Source organism: Peromyscus californicus, unplaced genomic scaffold, assembly GCF_007827085.1.
Source record: "Peromyscus californicus insignis strain IS unplaced genomic scaffold, ASM782708v3 Scaffold_2__1_contigs__length_46816999, whole genome shotgun sequence".
NCBI classification, from domain to species: Eukaryota; Metazoa; Chordata; class Mammalia; order Rodentia; family Cricetidae; genus Peromyscus; species Peromyscus californicus.
The window spans coordinates 44,906,953-44,928,162 of record NW_026294540.1 but is presented as its reverse complement, the minus strand read 5'-3'; the positions used below and the strand labels follow the sequence as shown (position 1 = coordinate 44,928,162).

At 37.2% G+C, this 21,210-nt stretch overlaps 1 protein-coding gene across 1 annotated transcript in view; it reads left to right on the top strand.

Annotated features, from left to right (window-relative positions):
• LOC128120571 (vomeronasal type-2 receptor 116-like) overlaps window positions 1–14,546 on the top strand; it is a 37,158-nt gene extending 22,612 nt beyond the window's left edge. Inside the window, exons 7-8 of the mRNA XM_052754731.1 lie at window positions 2,390–2,513; window positions 13,633–14,546. Coding sequence (XP_052610691.1) covers window positions 2,390–2,513; window positions 13,633–14,546 — 1,038 coding nt within the window. The remainder of the gene's footprint in view (window positions 1–2,389; window positions 2,514–13,632) is intronic.
• Window positions 14,547–21,210: the final 6,664 nt, after the last annotated feature.

Genomic DNA, 21,210 nt, shown 5'->3' with positions numbered 1-21,210 from the left:
CATTCAAGACTACTTGTTGTGGGAAAATGCCCTTGTATACTGGTTTAATAAAATGCTGATTGGCCAGTAACCAGGCAGGAAGTATAGGCAGAGTAAGCAGATGAGGAGAATTCTGGAAAGAGGAAGGGCTGAGTCAGGAGTTGCCATCCAGACACAAAGGAAGCAAGATGACAAGGTAGGGATATTAATGACCAGTGATTGCTAATTCCTGTTATCTTTTGGTGATAGTGTGTGTGTGTTTTTCTCTTCTTTGGGATTTACTGCTGCAGGATTAACTATTGCCTGTGTTTTTGTGGGTATATCTGACTTCCTTAGATTGACATTTTCCTTCTAGTGCTTTTTGTAGAACAGGATTTGTGGATAGGTATTGTTTAATTCTGGTTTTGTCTTGGAATGCCTTGTTCACTCCAACTATGGTGATTGAAAGTTTTGCTGGGTATAGTAGTCTAGGCTGGCACCTATGGTTTCTCTGTGTCTGCATTACATCTGTCCAGGACCTTCTGGCTTTCAAAGGCTCCATTGAGAAATCAGGTGTTATTCTGATGGGCCTGCCTTCATAAGTCACTTGGCCTTTTTCCTTTGCTGCTCTTAATACTCTTTCTCTGTTCTGTATGTTTAGTGGTTTAACTATTATGTTTTGAGGGGACTATTGGGAGCGGTCTACTCTGTTTGGTGTTCTATAAGCTTCTTGTATCTTCATAGGTATTTTCTTCTTTATGTTGGGAAAGTTTTCTCTCATGATTTTGTTGAATATATTTTCTGTGCCTTTGAGTTGGTATTCTTCTCCTTCTTCTATCCCTATTATTCATAGGTTTCATCTTTTCACGGTATTTTAGATTTCCTGGACATTTTTGTGTTATGACTTTTTTGGCTTTCATGTTGTCTTTGACTGAGGAATGTATTTCCTTTATCGTATCTTCAATGGCAGAGATTCTCTCTTTCATTTCTTGTATTGTGTTCTTTATGCTTGCATCTTTGTTTCCTGTTCTTTTATTCAGATTTTCTATTTCCAGCATTCCTTCAGTTTGTGTCTTCTTTATTGTCTTTATTTTAGTTTTCAAATCTTGAACAGTTTCCTTCACCTGTTTACTTGCTTTTTATAGGTTTTCTCTAAGGGATTTATTGATTTCTTCCAATTTTTTGTATGTCTTTCCTCAATTTCTTTAAGGGAATATTCATTTCCTCTTTAAGACCTCTGTAATCTTCTTAAAATCATTTTTAATGTCAATTTATTCTGCTTCTTCTGCATTGGGATGTTCAAGTCTTGCTGATGTGAACCACTAGGTTCTGGTGTTGCCATATTGGTCTTTATATTGTTGACTGTATTTTTGCACTGGTGTCTACTCATCTCTTCCTCCTCTTGGTGCAAGTGGTGTTTCTGTCTGAGGGAGCCTCTCTTGGTTCGATTGATACTCTTGGTCCAATGGGAACTCTTTTTCTAATCAGAGCTCTTGGTCCAGTTGGTCCTGATGGACTCTGTGTCTCAGGGAGCAGCTGTAGTTTCAAAGGGTGAGTGAGTTTAGGCGGTGGGGTGGGACTTTTACTTATAGGGTCTAGTGAGGAATGGTGGTAGTCTGACCTGCCTGCAAGAGACCTGTCTGCTGGCCTCAAACTGGGACTTCAATGAGTGGTGGTGTGGGGGTGCAAGAATGTGCCCCTGGGCCCAAAGCCTAGAGGTTGGGGTGATTGGCAATGAGAACAAAGACTCACCTCTTACTCTAATCTGCACTGGTAGACCCTCAGAAGTATAGTCGTTAAGTGATTAACTAAGAAGGCAATTGAAAAAAATTCTAAGTGATGATGTCACTAATGTTTGGAAGAAAAAACATAGCACTATTCTGAATATGGGGAGTCAAGGATAAAAGTCACAGTAATGGATCATAATTCAGTGTCTATGGGCTATCAACATATGATGGTGTTAGGAGAAGCTGTGGCCATCCACCAATGGCTATACGCTCTTTCATGAGAAATCTAAATGAGACTGAAAGGTTGTGACTACAAGATGTTAAGGTAAAGGTAGAAACGGATAGAGAGGTCTGACTGGGTTTATGACTGATAACTCTGCTGTTTCATAATTCATACAAGGAAGGATTTTTTGGCATGCTGTCTCACAGGAGAGAATATATAGACATCCTACACATTTCACAAAAGCTAGCAGAAGTTAGTCACAGTTGGGATGCCATAAAGAAATTTTGAACTTTTACCATCAAAGAAAGTGTGATAATTTCAACTCTACATTCTACACTAATATATGGAAACTTCACAGTGACTCATAAATATGTACAAATTTCAGAGTCTGCTTGCGGTTTAAGTAATTTAGCTTAAAAATATTTAAATCTGTGACTGATGCACAAAATTATGATGATTTTTTTTTCTGTGTTGCCCTCAGACTCCTCAATCTGTATGTACACAGAATTGTGGTCCAGGTTTCTGGAAAATTCTGGAAGACGAAAGACCGATCTGCTGTTTTTCTTGTGTGCTTTGTCCAGAGAGTTACATTTCCAACCAGACAGGTAGAGAATTAATATTTTCCTCAATCTGCTTGTGAATGTAGAAGGAGAAAACAGACATGACCGTGGTGTTGTGATGCAGCACTGTTCTCCATATCTTTTTCACTCATCCCCATATTCATTAGTAATCACTCCTGATGCCACACAATGTGTGAACATTTGAGTGGCAGCCCTCATGTTATTGTGTCATCTGCATCCCGACTTCCAAAACTGCCTTTCATTACATGGTAGTTTCATCTCAGCTCTTGCAGTGATCTATGCTATGTACTGCCAGGCAATATGAGGTGTGCAAGTGTCCAGGATGCATGTGTATTCCTTGCATAAATGAATCCAATGATTCTTTCCTGAAAATAAGTTCTGGACAAGTGCATGTGGGGCTGTTTCTAAATGTACCATACATAGAATTAATTTTTCAACACTTAACAGTTTTCATTTAGAATATCAAACATGGTATGAAAAACAAGTCTTTGTAAAGGAAGGTCCAGCTGCCTGTAGATCTTTGTCTAGGATGGTGTTCAGCCCTGAGATCATATATATAGCTAATATTATATAGACATAACAGGTGGTATTTAGCAATACATGCATGCATGCATACACACAAATCAACAATTAATGAAAACGAGGAATAATTTAATAGAAAACAAGACTATGTTGAGTCCAGGAGAGAGATTAGAGGAAAAATGAGAAGAGAGGTAATGAGATAATTATATTACAATTTAAATAATGAAAAATAACAAAAAGAAAAATTGGTGAAAGTAAAATATGAAATTCTGATAATGATGACAATCTACTATTTAACTACTGGCTTCAATAAAACCAACACTTAAGCAACTGTATAACAAATGGAATATGTTATCACAACAAATGAAAATCAGGGAGATTAATTAAATAGAATTTAGTTTTCTAAGAGGTAATGTTACCATAGGTTAAATTATTGGTAGAGTGCTCTGTGATTGTCATCATCATAAGGGCAGGATAACTGGAAATATCTAATTCCTTAGTGGATGTCTTCAGGTAAAGAAAAGGTTATTAAAATAACTCTTTATGATTATTTTGAAGTGTGTGTGCATGTGTGCATGCATGTATGTGCCACAGTTCACATGTGGAGGACACAGGACACTTGTGGAGCTGGGGCATCTTCCTTGACTTTGGCATGTGTTTAGAATTGAATTCAGGTTATCATGTTTACATGGTAAACCCTTTTCTCTACAGAGTTATATATTATATTAACTCCTACCCTGATTCTTAGAGCAATTGCTACATCAAGCATTTGTTTTTTGTTTCCTTTTCTTTTGATTTTGAAATTATAAAGTGATTGTGTTATTTCTCTTTTCTTTTCCTTGATGTGAAACGTGTCATATATACCTCATTACTCTCTTTCACATTAACAGCCTCTTTTTCATTGATTGGGTTATAATCATGTATGTATTCATATGAATTACTAATATAACTGGATTGTTCTGTAGGACATTACTTGCATATATGTTCTTAGGGCTGACCATTTTGTATGGAGTGACAAACTGTGCTCTTCCCTGGGGAAGAACATTTCTCCCCCTCTCAATATTTTGTGGTTGCATCCTGTTCTTTGGGTAGGGTTGGGGAATTGTGGTCATTCTCCTGAATGCTTTGGCATGTCTGCTGCTGTTGTCCCTGGTCAGTTCCACATGTCTAGGTGGTCATGTTGGTAGGACTTATGGGTTTAGCTTATGATGTTACTAGGAGACACAATCTCATAGAAAAATCCCTGAACGTTCAATTCTTACCATCTTTCCACATCCTAATCTGAAAATGTTCTTGTAGCCTTGGTTTGGGAATGGTATTGGAGATTTATCCACTGGAGATGGCCTCCACAAATCTGCATTTGATTGGTCCATAATGTTCTCATCTGTTGTGAAGAGAAGTTTTCTTGCTGGGGGTGTGTGTGGTGAAGTCTACCATTATCTGTGGATGTCAGGACAACTATTACAGATTGTTGTTACAGATTATGCTAGTTTAGTAAATTAGTAATAATCATGACTTCACTATCACTGAGTACTTAGGTTTCAGGCATAGGAATGGTTTCTTTATTGTTGAGTGGGTCTTGAGTCCTATTTAAAGAGCTCTTGATTACTGTCAAGGTATGCAGGCCACTACCTCACCCTTAGGGGTTTGTGCTATGCTGGTCATTGATATGGCTCTCAGTGAACATAGCAGGCTAGGACTGTTGGTTGTCTCCATCATTTGGAAGCTTGCATGATGTCTTCTGGTACTGTGAAAACAGTCCTCAGGGAAAGGGCATTCATATAAGTTCCACCTCAAGGGTCTCTGGGCTGTGTTTCTGAAGTTCATGGTGTCGTCAGCAGTAGGGACTTACTTTTCAACTCTGCAGGATAAACAAGGGCAACAACGATAGGCGGTATGCTTTGGGAAGCCCTTCACCAACCCTGGCAACAACTCCAAGGAAGCTTCTCATGTCTGGTGTTGGGCTTGTGTTCATAGTGTTGGACTTGGAGGGAGGTGCATCAACCTAGAGGAGAAAGGTTTGCTAGAACTATATGTATCAGTATAAAGAGAATTAATGGTATTATAGAGTTTTTCTAGGTATAGTAATATTATGAGTCTTTGTGGCTTTTGAGACATCCTTATTGATATTTTACCACCTCCCTCCTTTATCTGTATATACTTCCCTTCCTCTTCCCCAAAGTTCCTCCCTCCCATTTTTCCTTTTCGATCACATCACTTATTCCAGACATCCTTACTGTTACTTCAGTCTCTTCCTTCCCTCACCTGTATTTATCTCCCTCTTACCTCCATAATTAGAGTCTCCCTCTTTTGCATTTCCCCTTCTGATCATTCCTTCTCTGCTATTCCATTCTGTTATTCCCCAGCTCCCATCTTGGTCCTGCTCAGTTTCCTGTCTTCTGCAGTTTCTCCAAGACATATACTCATAACTGAAGATTTGTAGCTAGGAGTCTCAGATGAGAAAGAACACGTCAGGGTGGGTCAGGGTTTTTTGACTCAATAGAATCTTTTCTAGTTCCACCCACATATCAACAATGTTTATGATTTCATTTTTCTTTATACTCAAATGGTTTTCCATGGATTATGTGTATCACAGTTTTATTATCCACTAGTCAGTTCTAGATTATTTGATATTTTTCTATTTCCTAACTGCTGTAAACAAAGCCACGTTGCACATGCAGAGCAGATACCTGTGCAGCAGGATGTGGAGTCCTAGAGATGTAAGACAAGGAGTGGTACTGCTGGGTCATGGGGCAGAATTACTTTTCTCCATGGTGATTTCCACAGTGGCTGCCCCAGCTACGCTCCCACCATAAATGAAGGAGGTTTTCTTTCTGCTCTGTGTCACTCAAGCCCTTGTCGGTTATTCTGTGGATCTTTATATTCTGCCTGGGGTAACATGAAATCTAAAGTTGTTTTCATTTATGTTTCCATAATTGCTAAGGATGACAAACTTTTGTGAATTATTTTTTAGTCATTTTATTTCCAACTGAAACCTTCTTTTCAGTCCCGAGGATCATTTCTTATAGAATAGGTCATTTGTTTTTTAAGACTTTGTTTTTTTGACTTCTTTGTATATTCTGGATATCAATTCACTGTCAGATATACACCTGGTAAAGAATCTCTCCCATTCTGCAGGCTTTATCCCCACTCAGTTGATTGTTTCTTTGGCTGTAAAGAGGCATTTTATTTCATGAAGTCCTAATTTTCAGTTGTTAGCCTCAATTCTTAGTCAAATGGAGTTCTATTCAGAAAGTCTTTTCCTAAACCTGGATCATGGAGACTTTTGATTATGTTTTCTTTTAACAATTTCAGTGTTCCTGTTTTCAGGTTCAGGTCTTTGATCTTTTGGAGTTAGAATTTGTGAAGGTGCAAGATATAGCTGTAATTTCATTGTTCTACATGTGGAACTCCAGTTTTTCGAAGAACATGTCTTCATGATGCTTTCAATTCTCTATCTTGTTTTTAGTGTCTTTATTGAATATTAAATGACTAATCTAACACATGCTCAAGTTTGTGTTTTGGATTTATGCATTGATCTACAGGTATATTTTTCTGGCAGTACCATATTATTTTGGTGTTATTTTTTTATTGTGCCTCTATAATATATCATAAAATTCAGAATGGTAATCCTACTTTCATAGTTATTTTTTATTCAGTATTATTTTGGTCTCCTTGGTGTATTGAATTTTGATACAGTCTTTTTCTATCTACAACGAATTAGGTTATGATTTTGCTTGTGTTTGCATCGAATTTATAAATAGCTTTTTTGGTACAATGTTCATTTTCATAAAGTTAATTCTATCAATCTGTGAACACAACATGGTATGGTTTTTCATTTTCTACTGTCTTTTCCTGGTTTCTTCAGAGGTTTAAAATTCTCCTGTCAAAGCTCTTTGCTTCCTTGCTTAGATTTATTCCTAAAAAATTTATTTTCTTTAGGAAAATTGTGAATGGGAGTCTGTTCATGATCTCCTTTCTATGTTTGTTTTTAGTGTATAATAAAGGACATTGATTTGGGCAAGATGATTCTGTATCCTATGAGATGGTTGTATTTCTTAATCATTTCAAGAATTGTTGTGGTGTATTTTTGGGAGATCTCTAGTGTATGATACCATATCATCTGACTTCTTTCTCTATTTGTATTCTTTTAATTTACTTTTTTTGCCTTATTGCTCCAGCTAATACTTTGAAAACAATATTGAAATGGAGTGGGAGTGGTGGACTTAGTTGTCTAATTTCTTACTTCAGTGGAATTGTTTTAAGCTTTTCTCCATTGAGAATGATATTGCCTGTGGGTTTCTTGCATATTACTTTTATTGTGTTGAGGCATGTTCCCTCTTTCTGTATATTGTCTAGAACATTTATGATAAAGGCAGTTGAATTCTGTCCCCTTTTTTCATCTATTGAGATGTAACTGTGTCTTTTGTCTATACAACCATTTATGTGGACTTTACACTTATTGAGTTGAATATGTTGAACTATTCCTGCATTTCAATGATAAGGCCATCTTAGTCCTGGTGTAAGTAGTTTTGATGTGAGTCTGTATTCTATTTGCAACCATTTTATTGAGTCTATGTTTATCAGGGATAATTTTCTTGTTTTTGTTGTGGCATTACCTGGTTTTGGTATTAGAATGAAAATGGCTGTCTAAGGGAGCTTGGAAATGATCCTTCTCTTCTATTTTTAAATATTTTAGAAGGTCTGACTGTACATCTTCTTCGAATATCTGGTGGAATTCTGCGGTGAGTTCATCTGGACCTGGACATTTTTATAGCTGGAAGGCATTTATTGGTGTTTCAATCTTCTGTGTATTATGTGTTTGTTTAGCTTGGTGTTTTAATTTTTATGGTTTGGCCAAATCTAGAAACTTATCCATTTCATATAGGTTTTCAAGAACACTGGAATACAGGTTTTCTTTTCCTTTTAAAAACAGTCCATTTACAATAGTCTATGCTTCTTGGTGTTTGTTGTAATATTTCCCTGTCATTTCTGATTTTTCATCTGACTTCTCTATCCCTTTCTTTGGATTACTTGAGCCAAGTGTCTGTTCTTATTGTTTATCTCCTCAAAGATTCAGTTCTAAGGTTGGTAGGTTCTTTGTACTGTTTTCTTTGTTTCTATTTCATTGATTTCTGCTCTGATTTTATTATTTCTTGCCATTATTTTGGTTTGTGTTTGCATTTTTTGTTTTTCCAATTTTTGAGTTGCATCATTAAGCCATCCAATTGTGTCCCATGTGATAACTTTTAATGTATGCACTTAGAGCTGTAAATTTCCCTTGTAAAACACCTTTCAATGTATCCCAGAAGTTTTGTTGTTTTGTGTTTTCATTTTCATTTAGTTCCAGGAAATTTTTTTACTGTTTTTTTGAGACAGGGTTTCTCTATGTAGCTTTGCACCTTTCCTGGAACTCACTCTGTAGCCCAGGCTGGCCTTGAACTCACAGAGATCCACCTGCCTCTACCTCCCGAATCCTGGAATTAAAGGTGTGTGCCACCGCTGCCCAGCTAGTTCCAGGAAATTTTTTATTTCTGTCTTGATTTCTTCTTTGACTCATTCATCATTAAGTACTGAGTTGTTTTATCTCCAAGGAGTCTGCGTATTTACTAGAGATATATTTGCTGTCAAGTTTAAGTTTTCTTGTATTGGGATAAGATAGGACAGGTATTTCAATCTTTTTGAATTTGTAAGTATCTGTTTTGTGTTCCATGATTTGGGTTATTTTTGAAGAGCTCCCATATTTTAAAGAGTAGAGTAAATTTTCTTTGCAGTGTCTGTGGAATACTATGTAGATATCTGTTGAGTCCAGGAGATTTGAGATGTGACCTAATTCTGATATATTTCTCTTTATTTTTCCCAGATGCCCTGGCTCTTGGAGATAGTGGGCTTTTGAATTCACACAGTATTAGTAGATTGTCGTTACTGTGTCCCTAAACACAGTAGTACAATTTTTAGAAAATTAGATGCCCCAGAATTGGATGCATACACGTGTAGAGTTGTTTTCATTCATTTATTTATTTATTTTGGTTTTTCGAGACAGGGTTTCTCTGTGTAGCTTTGTGCCTTTCCTGGAACTTACGTGGTAGTCCAAGCTGGACTCGAACTCACAGAGATCCGCCTGGCTCTGCCTCCCAAGTGCTGGGATTAAAAGCGTGCACCACCACTGCCCAGCACATGTAGAATTGTAATGTCTTTTTTATAAACTCTTCCCTTGATTAGAATGTAGTTTCCTGTTTTACTTTTTCTAATTAGTTTTAAATTAAAATCTACTTTCTAGATGTTATGGTAGGCATGCATGCTTGCTTCCTGAATGTATGAAACTGGAGTATTTTGTCTATTGTTTTATTCTAAGTTGGTGTTTATCTTTAAAATCAAGTATGTTTCTTGAAGGGAACAGGCAGATGAATTTTGTTTTATGATCTATTCAGCTAGTCCACATTTTTAAATGACAAATTGAGGCCATTGATATTTAAGATATTGTAGAAACTTGTGTTATTTGTGGTCACTGTGCTGTTGAAATTTGTTGTTTTCTGTGGTCTCAGTGGTGTTTTATGTTGTAATAATTATGTCTTCTTTCTTTCTACCATCGCTCTGCTATGGTCATTGTTTTCTTCAGTCTCAAATATTATTTCCTATGTTTTCTTTAGTTCTGGTTTGATGGATATAATTTTGTAGGCTATTTATATCTTAGAAAGTTTATATTTTTCCTTCAGTAGGGCAGATAATTTGCTGGGTACATTTCTCTAGGCTGGCCAACATAGTCTTTCAGGACTTGACATGCTTTGCTCTAGGCTTTTCTGGTTCCCTTGGATTCCATTTAGAAATCAGCTTCTAATCTCTTGGATTTTCATTTATATTTGCCTTGTGTTTTGTTTTCTCTTGTAGCTTTTAACATACCTTCTTATTATGTTTTTTAAGTGATAATTAAAATTTATTCTAAAATATTTTTCTTTGCTAGTGTTTTAGTAATGATATGCTGTAGGAATTTTCTTTTCTGTTTTTTTCTACTGGTGTACTCTGTGCTTCTTCTATATATTTGGATGTATCTTGCCATCTACTCCTCTTGGTTAGGCCTTCTTCTCTTTGTCCTATAGCTTTCAAGTGTGTTGCTAAGTCTCTGGTATGAAAATTCTCTAATTTCTTTATGCAGGCACTTGGTGATATGAATTTTTCTCTTAGTACTGCTTTCATTGTGTCCCATCAGTTTACCTATGTTGTGTGTTCATTTTCATTGAATTCTAGGAAGGCTTTAATTTCTTTCTTTCTTTCTTCCTTGACCTAGTGGTCATCTTTAGCGAACTGTTCAGTTTCCCTAAGTTTGTAGTCTTTATCTTGCTTTATCCATGGTGGTCTGATAGGATATGGAGGGTTATATCATTATTTTTATAGCTATGATGATTTGCCTTGTGCCCAAGTATATGGTCAATTTTGGAGAAGGTTCTATGAGATGCTGAGAAGAAGATATATTCTTTTGTGTTTGGGTGAAATGTTTTGTAGATACCTGATAGGTCCATTTGTGTCATAATGTCTGTTAATTCCATTATTTCTTTGTTTAGTTTCTATCTGGATGGCCTATCTAATGGCGAGAGTGTGGTGTTGAAGTTTCCTACTATTAATGTGTGAGGTTTGATGTGTGATGTAAGCTTTAGAAATGTTTCTTTCACAAATGCCACAAATGTGCATTTGAGGCATAGATGTTCAAAACTGAGATGTCATCCTTGTGGATTTTTCCAATTATGAACTTCCTTCTCCATCTCTTTTGATTCACTTTGGTTTGAGCCTATGCTGTTACATATTAAGATAGTTACACTAGCATGCTTCTTAGGTCTATTTGATTGGAAAATCTTTTTTTTTCAATCATTTACTCAGAGGTAATATCTGCCTTTAATGTTGAGGTATGTTTCTTGTATACAACAAAAGGATGGATCCTCTTTTGTATCCATTCTGATGGATGGATACAAAACACAGCGTGTTTTTATTGAGGAATGGAGTCCATTGATGTTGAGAGATATTAATAACCAGTGATTGTAATTGTTGTTATTATGTTGTTGGTGCTGGTGATAGTAGTATGTGTGTGTGTGTGTGTGTGTGTGTGTGTGTGTGTGTGTGTGTGTGTGTGTTTTCCTTCTTCTGATTGTGTTGATGAAAGATTAACTATTGCTAGTGTATTTGTGGGTGTTATTTAACTTCCTTGGGTTAGAGTTTTCCTTTGAGTACTTTCTATAGGACTGGATTTGTGGGTAGGTATTATTTAAATTTGACTTTTGGTTTTTCTATCTATGGTGATAGAAGGTTTCACTGGGTTGTATTATTCTGTTGTCTCTTAAATTCTGTGGTTTGAAATCTCTGTTGAGAAGTCGTGTGTGATTGTTATAGATCAGCCTTTATATTTTACTTGGCCTTTTTTCCCTTGCAGCTTTTAGTAGTCTTCCTTTGTTCTGGACATGTAGTGTTTTGATTATTATGTGACATGAGGACTTTCTTTTCTGATTCAATCTATTTGTTGTGTGTTTTTTCTAAGCTTCTTGTACCTTTAGAGGCATGTCCTTCTTTAAGTAATGGAAATTTTCTTCTATGATTTTATTAAATGTATTTTCTGGGTTTTTATGCTGAGATTCTTCTCCTTTTTCCTTTCTGATTATTGCTAGATTTGGTCATTTCACAGTGTCCCAGATTTCCTTGATGTTTTGTGTTAAGAGTTTTTTAGATTGAGTATTTTCTTTGCCCAATGAAACTAATTTTGCATTCAATATCTTGTATCTATTGCATTCTGTTGGTTTTGCTTGTATCTGCAGTTCACGTTTGCTCACTCAGATTGTTCTTTTTCTTGAAATTATTAAGTGTGTGTTTTTGCTATTGCTTCTATTTCAATTTTCATGCCATGGATACTCTTCTCCACCTGCTTGTTTTATTCTTGGCTTTCTTGACATTCTTTAAGGGATTTGTTCATTTCATTTATTTTTCAATTAGCTTTTCATCAATTTATTTAAAGGAGCTTTCATTTCTCCTTAAGGACTTCTATCGTATTCAATAAAGTTGTTTCAAGGTAATTTTCTTTTGCTTTGGCAATGTTGAAATATTCAGGTCCTGATATCACAGGATGGATGGGCTCTTGTGGGGTCATATTGCTCTAGCTGTTGTTTATTGTATTTTTTCACTGGCATTTAGGCATCTGGGTTTGGAATGATTAGTTCTAGTCCCTGAATTCAAAGTTTCTCTTCATTCATTGGGTGTTTTCTTTCTCGGTTTCTGTTTGCTCTTTAGTTTTCTAGTCTTTGTGGCCTGGATTTCTGGCAGCTGGTCTGACCTCTGGTCTAGTTGGGAATCCCTGTTCAAGAGGGAAGTTGTCCTTCTGGCTGTTAGCTTGGCCTTTGGTGTAGCAGGGGACCACTGTTCTTCTGACTTGTTTGCCTGCATCTGTGATGGGGAATATCTTTCTGTATGCTGTCAATGTGTTGCTCTGATTGGTTGATAATTAAAGCACTAACTGGCCAGTAGCCAGGCAGGAAGTATAGGCAGGATAAACTAAGAAGAATTCTAGGAAGAGGAAGGCTGAGTCAGCAGAAGCCAGCCCACAGTCCAGGGAGCATACAGGAAAAGCCACGGAACATGTGGCAACATGTAGATTAACAAGAATGGGCTGAGTCTAAGTGTAAGAGCTAGTCAATGGTAGGCCTGAGTTAATGGCCATACAGTTATAATTAATATAAGCCTCTGTGTGTTTACTTGGGGGACACAAGTGGGAGAGATTTGTCCCTACCACCAGCAGGTTGGGACACACACAAAAAACTTTCTGACTACACACCTGAGCAGTTGAAGTCTGATCAAGCTGGTGTGGCTTTAGTTTAGAATTCTTCAAAGGATTACTTGACAGTTATACTTCAATTGAAAAAGTAGATTACAAATTTATTTTCGTTGTCCTTGACAAAGAAGAATAAACTTGTCAGCCCATGGCTTGTCATGAGGTATTCATGGCAGACATTAGGAAGGGGATGTCTAAAGAGGTAGTGTTCTTCCTTTTTTTTTAATTCTTTTTATTTTATTTTTTTATTTTGCAATACAATTCAGTTCTACATATCAGCCATGGATTCCCTTGTTCTCTGCCCTCCCGTCCCCCCACCTTCCCCCCAGCCTCCCCCATTCCCATCTCCTCCAGGGCAAAGCCTTCCCCACAGACTGAGATCAACCTAGTAGACTCAGTTCAGGTAGGTCCAGTCCCTTCCTCCCAGGCCGAGCCAAGCAATCCTGCATAGGCCCCAGGTTTCAAACAGCCAACTCATGCAATAATCACAGGACCCGGTCCCACTGCCTGGATGCCTCCCAAACAGATCAAGCCAATCAACTGTCTCACCCATTCAGAGGGCCTGATCCAGTGGGGACCCCTCTGCCATTGGTTCATAATTCATGTGTTTCCATTCATTTGGCTATTTGTCTCTGTGCTTTATCCAACCTTGGTCTCAACAATTATCGCTCATATAAACCCTCCTCATTCTCGCTAATTGACATGATAGTAAGGCAGAATGAACAAGGCTACACACAACCTCAGTGCTCTTCATGACTGAAGTACAAAATGAAAATAATTGTAGAAGCTTAAATGTTGATTCATTTCTTCCCATAGATCAGCAGGAGTGTATCCCTTGCCCACTTCAAGAGTATTCAAATCCTGAAAGAACCAACTGCCTTCCAAAGTTAGTGACATTCCTGTCCTTTGAGGATTCTCTGGGCATGGCTCTGGCCTGCACAGCTCTGTGCTTCTCTGTCAGCACAGCTGTAGTTTTGGGGACCTTTCTCAAACACCAAGACTCACCCATTGTTAAGGCCAATAACCGGACACTCAGCTTCATCCTGCTCATCTCCCTCCTCCTCTGCTTTCTCTGTTCCTTCCTCTTCATTGGCCACCCAAGCACAGCCTCCTGCATATTGCAGCAAATTACATTTGCACTTGTGTTCACTCTGGCTCTTTCCACTGTTTTGGCCAAAACTATAACTGTAATTCTGGCCTTTAGAGCCCTGAAACCAGGAAGGACAATGAGAAGGCTGTTTGTCTCAGGCATCCATAACTCTGTCATCCCCATCTGTGTCCTGATCCAGTTTATTCTTCTTGGAGTCTGGCTGGGAACCTCGCCTCCCTATATTGAGGCAGATGCACACTCTGAACATAGTCACATCATCATTTTGTGCAACAAGGGCTCACTTACTGCTTTCTACTGTGTGCTGGGATACTTGGGGATCCTGGCCCTAGGGAGCTTCACTCTGGCTTTCCTGGCCAGGAACCTGCCTGACACATTCAATGAAGCCAAGTTCCTGACATTCAGCATGCTGGTGTTCTGCAGTGTCTGGGTCACCTTCCTCCCTGTCTACCACAGCACCAAGGACAAGGCCATGGTAACTGTGGAGGTCTTCTCCATCTTGGCCTCCAGTGCAGGCCTGCTAGGATGCATCTTTTTCCCAAAGTGCTACATTATTCTTGTTAAACCTGATGAGAACTCTTTGAAATATTTTAAGAACAAAACACAATCTAGAAAAAATTGATTGTTTTGATGAATTGAGTCTTTCTCATAAAATCTTTTAATTTAGTATAGTAATAATTGAACTTAACTTTTCAGTAAGAGTTTCTGAAATATATATTTAAATAAAATAGAAGAGTCCCTCACTGTGTATCACATGCAGACAATCTATTTCCAAATAGAAGCTACTGCTGAAAATTCACTTTATTTAGGTATTCTTGTTAGTTATAAATTTGTGGGCAATAGACATATTCAAAGTTCAATCATGGCCAAGAGAACAGCCCCCTGCAACACCAGTGAAAACCAGAGCCACAAGCCCCATCTCTGAACTGGGCAGACCAGGTCCCTAGTTCCTAGGCCCTGGGGGGATCACCCTATGCTCTTCCACCAAGCCATTGGAACCCCAGGGACTAGCCAGCTGCCCCTTCCCCCACCTCCTTGCCAAGAAAACATCCCATTGTGACACCAGTGAAAAACAGAGACATAAGCCCACCCTGCACCAATTGGGAACAGAAAATAGGTCCCACCCTGCATTCATTGGGAATAGCTGCTCCTTGAGTCAGAGCCCACTGGTGCCCATTGGACTAAGTTCTGCTCCCTGAGACACAGAATCCATCAGCACAGATTGGACCAAGAGCCTGGATTAGACCAAGACCAATCATTAGACCAAAAGTATCAATTGAACCCAAAGTCTCCCTCAGAAACAGACAGCACTTGCATGGAATGGAGGAAGGGATGGATAGACACCAGTGCAAAAATACAGTCAACAACATAAAGACCAATATGGCACCTAGTGGTGCTACATCAGCAAGACCTGAACATCCCAAAGCAGAAGAAGCAGAAGAAAAAGGCCTTTAAAATGGCTTTAAGAAGATAATAGAGTCCTTTAAAGATGAAATGAAAACTATCATTGAAGAATTTGAAGAAAAGACAAACAAATAATTGGAAGAAATCAGTAAATCCCTTAAAGAAAGCCAAGAAAAAGCAATTAAACAGGTGAATAAAAAAGTCTAAGATTTGAAAACTGAAATAGAGGCAATAAAGAAGACACAAACTGAGGGAAGGCTGGAAATAGAATATCTGAGTACACAGACAGGAACTACAGTTGCAAGCATAGCTAACAGAATGCAAGAGATGGAAGAGAGAATCTCTGGCATTGAAGATACAATAGAGGAAACAGATTCATCAGTCAAAGAAAACACTAAAGTCAAAAAAGTCACAACACTAAACATCCAGGAAATCTTGGACACCATGAAAAGCCCAAACCTAAGAATGACAGGGATAGAAGAAGTAGAAGAATACTAACTCAAAGGCATAGATAATATATTCAACAAAATAATAGAAGAAAACTTTCCCAATTTAAAGAAGGAAATGCCTATGAAAGTACAAGAAGATAACAGAACACCAAATAGAATGGATCTTAAAAAAAATCCCTTGCTGCATAATAATCAAATCACTAAACATGCATAATAAAGAAAAAATATTAAGAATTACAAAGGAAAAAGACCAAGTAACATATAAAGTCAGGCCCATCAGAATAACACCTGACTTCTCAAGGGAGACTCTGAAAGCCAGGAGGTCCTGGCCAGACCTTAGGCAGACACTAAGAGACCATGGATGCCAGCCCAGACTATAATATCCAGCAAAACTCTCAATCACTATAGATGGAGCAAACAAAATATTCCATGATAAAACCAGATTTAAACAATATCTATCCACATATCCAGTCCCTCAGAAAGCACTAGAAGGACAAATCCAACCTAAGGAAGTCAGATAAAACCATGAAAATACAGGCAATAGATAATCCCACCCCAAAAAATACCAAAAAAGAGAATCACAAAACAATTACCAACAAAAAATAACAGAAATCAACAAGTACTGTTATTAATATCCAGTAATATCAGTGGACTCAGTTCACCTATAAAAAGACACAGGCTGACAGAATGTATACCAAAACAGGATTCATTCTGCTGGTGCATACAAGAAACATACCTCAACTTTAAAGACAGACACTACCTCAGAGTAAAAGGCAGGGAAAATACTTTCCAATACAATGGACTTAAGAAGCAAGCTGGTGTAGCTATCCTAATATCTAGGATAATAGACTTCAAACTAAAATCAGTGAAAAGAGATCAGGAGGACATTACATACTTATCAAAGGGAAAATTGACCAAGATGAAGTCTTAATTCTGAACATTTATGCCCCAAATGCAAGAACACCCACATACATAAAAGAAACATTACTAAAGCTTAAGTCGCACATCAAGCCCCACACATTAATAGTGGGAGATTTCAACACCCCAACTTACCACTGGGTGAATCTGCTAGATTGAAACTTAACAGAGAAATAAGGGACCTAACAGAAGTTATGACTCAAATGGACTTAATAGATATATACAGAACATTTCACTGAAACACAAAAGAATATACCTTCTTCTCAGCACCCCATGGAACCTTCTCTATAATCAACCACATGCTCGATCACAATGTAAATCTCAATAGATAAAAAAAAAAAAGTTGAAATAGCCTCCTGTATCCTATTGGACAACCATGGCTCAAAGTTAGATTTCAACAGCAACAAAATTTACAGAAAGCCTCATGGAAACTGGACAGTGCCCAAATGCATCACCAATGAGTCAAGGAAGAAATAAAGAAAGAAATTAAGATTTCCTAGAATTCAATAAAAATGAAAGTACTTCATACCCAAACTCATGGGACACTATGAAAGCAGGGCTAAGAGGAAAATTCATAGCACTAAATACCAACTTAAAGAAGATGGAGAAATCTAACACTCATGACTTAGCAGCACACCTGGGAGCTCTAGGTCAAAAAGAAGCGAAACTCACCCAGAAGGCATCGATGCCAGGAAATAATCAAATTGAGGGCTAAAATCAATGAAACAGAAAAACTACAAAAAATACAAAGAGAAAAATAAAAACAACGAAGAAAACAAAGAGTTGGTTCTTTGAAAAAATCAAGAAGATAGATAAGCCCTTATCCAAATTAACCAAAAGACAGAGAGAGAGCATCCAAGTCAAGAAAATCAGAAATGAAAAGGGAGACATAACAACAGACAATGAGGAAATCCAGAGAATCATCAGGTCATACTTCGAAAACCTGTACTCCACAAAATTGGAAAATCTGAAAGAAATGGAAATAGGTATCATATACCAAAGTTAAATCAAGACCAGAAAAACAATTTAAATGGGGCAAGAACCCCTAAGGAAATAGAAACAGTCATTAAAAGTCTCCAACCAAACACAGTCCAGGACCAGATGGTTTCAGCACAGAATTCTACCAGAATTTCAAGAAAGGGCTAATTCCAATACTCTTCAAGTTTTTCTACAGAATAGAAACAGAAGAAACATTACCAAATACATTTTATTAGGCTACAGTTACCCTGATACCCAAACCACACAAAGATGCAACAAAGAAAAAGAATTACAGATCAATCTGCCTCATGAACATTGATGCAAAAATACTGAATAAAATATTGGCAAACAGAATCCAAGAATACATCAAAACAATTATCCACCATGACCAAGTAGGCTTCACCCCAGGGATGCAAGGATGATTCAATATACAAAAATCTTTCCATGTAATACACCACATAAACAAACTGAAAGAAAAAAAAATATGATCATCTCAGATGCCAAAAAAGCCTTTGACAAAATCTAACACCCCTTCATGATAAAGGTCTTGGAGAGATCAGGAATACAAGGAACACACCTAAACATAATAAAGGCAATTTACAACAAGCCGACAGCCAATATCAAATTAAATGGAGAGAAACTCAAAGTGATTGCACTAAAATCAGGAACAAGACAAAGCTGTTCACTCTCCCCATATTTATTCAATATAGTACTTGAAGTTCTAGCTATAGTAACAGGACAACAAAAGGAGATCAAAGGGATAGAAACTGGAAAGGAAGAAGTCAAATTTTCCCTATTTGTAGATGATATGATAGTGTATATAAGCAACCCAAAAAATTCTACCAGGGAACTCCTCCAGCTGATAAACTTCTTCAGTAATGTGGCAGGATACAAGATTAACTCAAATATATCTGAAAGAATACTAAGCAGCCATACTATGAACTATCTATCTAAAAATACCTATAATACATGTTACTTTGGGCATAAATATACAAATGCAGTTTAAATGGAAAAATCTACATCCATCACTTTAATAAAACAGGCTAATGTTTAACAAAAATATCATTATACCCACATATAAATATAGTTTCTCCCTCACCAAAGAAAAATTTCTTTGCAACAACTTATGGAAGAAAACTATAGCCAATCAAATGGCAGATTTCTAGAGCCTAGTCATGTCTGACACATCTACAAAACAATTCCCACATCTAAGGCTCAGAGAACATGCAGAACACGGGGGCTAAAAGACTGTAAAAGGCAGAGGATCAGAGTTTTTCTCTGAGACTGTGTATCCCAATATCAGGAGCTACACTCTTAAGTCTTACCAATGTGATGCATAAACATAAACTGAACAAAGAAAATGCTAATAGACATTACAAAGTAGTTCAGGAAGAGAATTTAAGGCCCCAACCTCACACAAAAAAAATCTACATTGAATGAATAAAGGCTGAAAGTGGGAAAAATAGTCTTCCCTTGGAAAAAGCACACATATCAGTTATCCAACACCAAATGATCAGCACTGAAAACATACATACAAATAACATTATAAAGACTGAACAAGTTAAACAGAGAGTATGTACACATACATATATGCCTGTAATAACACTTAATGAAGAAGAGGCCATAGATTTGAAAAAGTCAGGAAAGCTGTTTGTGAAAGTTTAGATGAAGAAATGTAAGGCAGAAGTTGATGTAACTATATTACAACTTAAAAAAAAAAGAAAAAGTATTCAGTTGCTTAAAAAATGAAATTTGCAGAAAATTGGATAAAACTAGAAGAAAATATTGAATGAACTAACCTAGACCCATTATATAAACCTTGAACATTCTCTCTCTTCTGAGGTTTCTAGCTCCCAATCTGAGTACACATGTGCCTCTATATGAAGGCTTTTGCCTTGTCTTAGTGTATCTTGTTTTGTCCTGTTGGAATCTTTGACTCTCGTAGGCACGATCTTTTCTGAAGAAGAAGTGAAGGGAGTAGATCTGAGGGAGAGGATAGGTTGGGGTGAGCTGGGAGGAGTGGATTGAGGGGAAACTGTGGTCCAGATATATTGTATGAGAGAGGACTTCACTTTCAATAAAAAAGAAAGATAATAAACAGCAAAAAATAAAAAATACAGCAAATAGAGAGAACAATATATTGCTCTTTCTGCTATTCAAAATAACCTGAAAGCTGCAATAGAGGCATGTAGATCATACTGATATCCAACAATTGCCTACTTAGATTTAAGGTCTGATCAACAAGAGGTAAACCATAACTGGTAATGTAAACCTAGCTACTACCCATGGCTAATGAACTTATGGATGTTGGAAGGGAACCTACAAGCCTCATTTTACTAAATCAGCATAATCCCTCACTATACTCTAAATCTTTGTTGTTTTCACCAAAGAAATGTAAAGCAATCAACCCTTATGAAGGAAACAGACAGAGACCACTACAGAAAACCACAACCAACAGAAATGAAGAGTTTTGTATCCCTGTCTCAAAGTTGCATCTACAATATAACTCCTGAACCTAAAACTTAGGGATCATTACAGGGAGGGGATGGTAACATTCTAAGAACCAGAAGAACAGGTAGTTTGTGTTTGGTTGTGTCTCCAGCAATGAGCCACACCATTGGATGACATAGCAGTTTAAGATACTCAATAAAGACACATCCAGAAAGGAAAAGACCTCTAAACAGGTTACAGTATGTTGAAAAAACCTGTGAAGGGTTCAAAAGAAAAGAAAATGGGTATAGACAGTCAAGGGAAAATAGTTCATAAATAATAAAATAAGCCTTTAAAAGAAAATAAAATAATATAAAACCATAAGCCATGTATAGAGAGAAAATAAACAGAGATTCTGGATCCTATGTAGTGTTTTGTTGACTTTAATTTTTTTGATTGCTGAGGTGTGAACAATAGCTGCTGAGAGACATTGGATTATGGAAACTGCAAAACTAAACCAATTTATATATTTTATAAATGTGTTAACTTCAAAATGGAAGTAAAAATATGTTGCATTGGGGAAGAGGTTATGCTTTTGTTTCCATTGAAAACAAAGGGCTGTGGATTCATTGAAAGTTGATAGAGATCACATTTCATCAGGGGACACTCTTTGAAAATCCTGGTTACAGACATAAGGAAATAAACCTTAAAAACCCAACACACTGATGTATATTTTACCTGCTCAAATATAAAACAAAAAATCATTTTTGCCTGCTTTGTACACACTGCAATTCTATACTTTTGTTTATATATATATATATATATAAAACCTTTGAAAGTTTGTGTGTTTTCAGAACAAGGGGATCTTGAAATGAAAATGGGTGGTCCAGGTGATCCAGCCTTTCATAATACCTCTCTTGCGGTTTCCTCAGAGTTCTGCATCCAGAACAGCTTCAAGGCTGCTGGCTGTGATTGCCCAGACTCACAGACTATTCTAACTAGGACTTACACCTTATTCTTATTTCTCAGGGTCCCCCAAAGAGGCCATCACCCCCAGACAACAGGATGCAGTATAGAGAATATGATGCCAACATTCCCAAGAGGTAG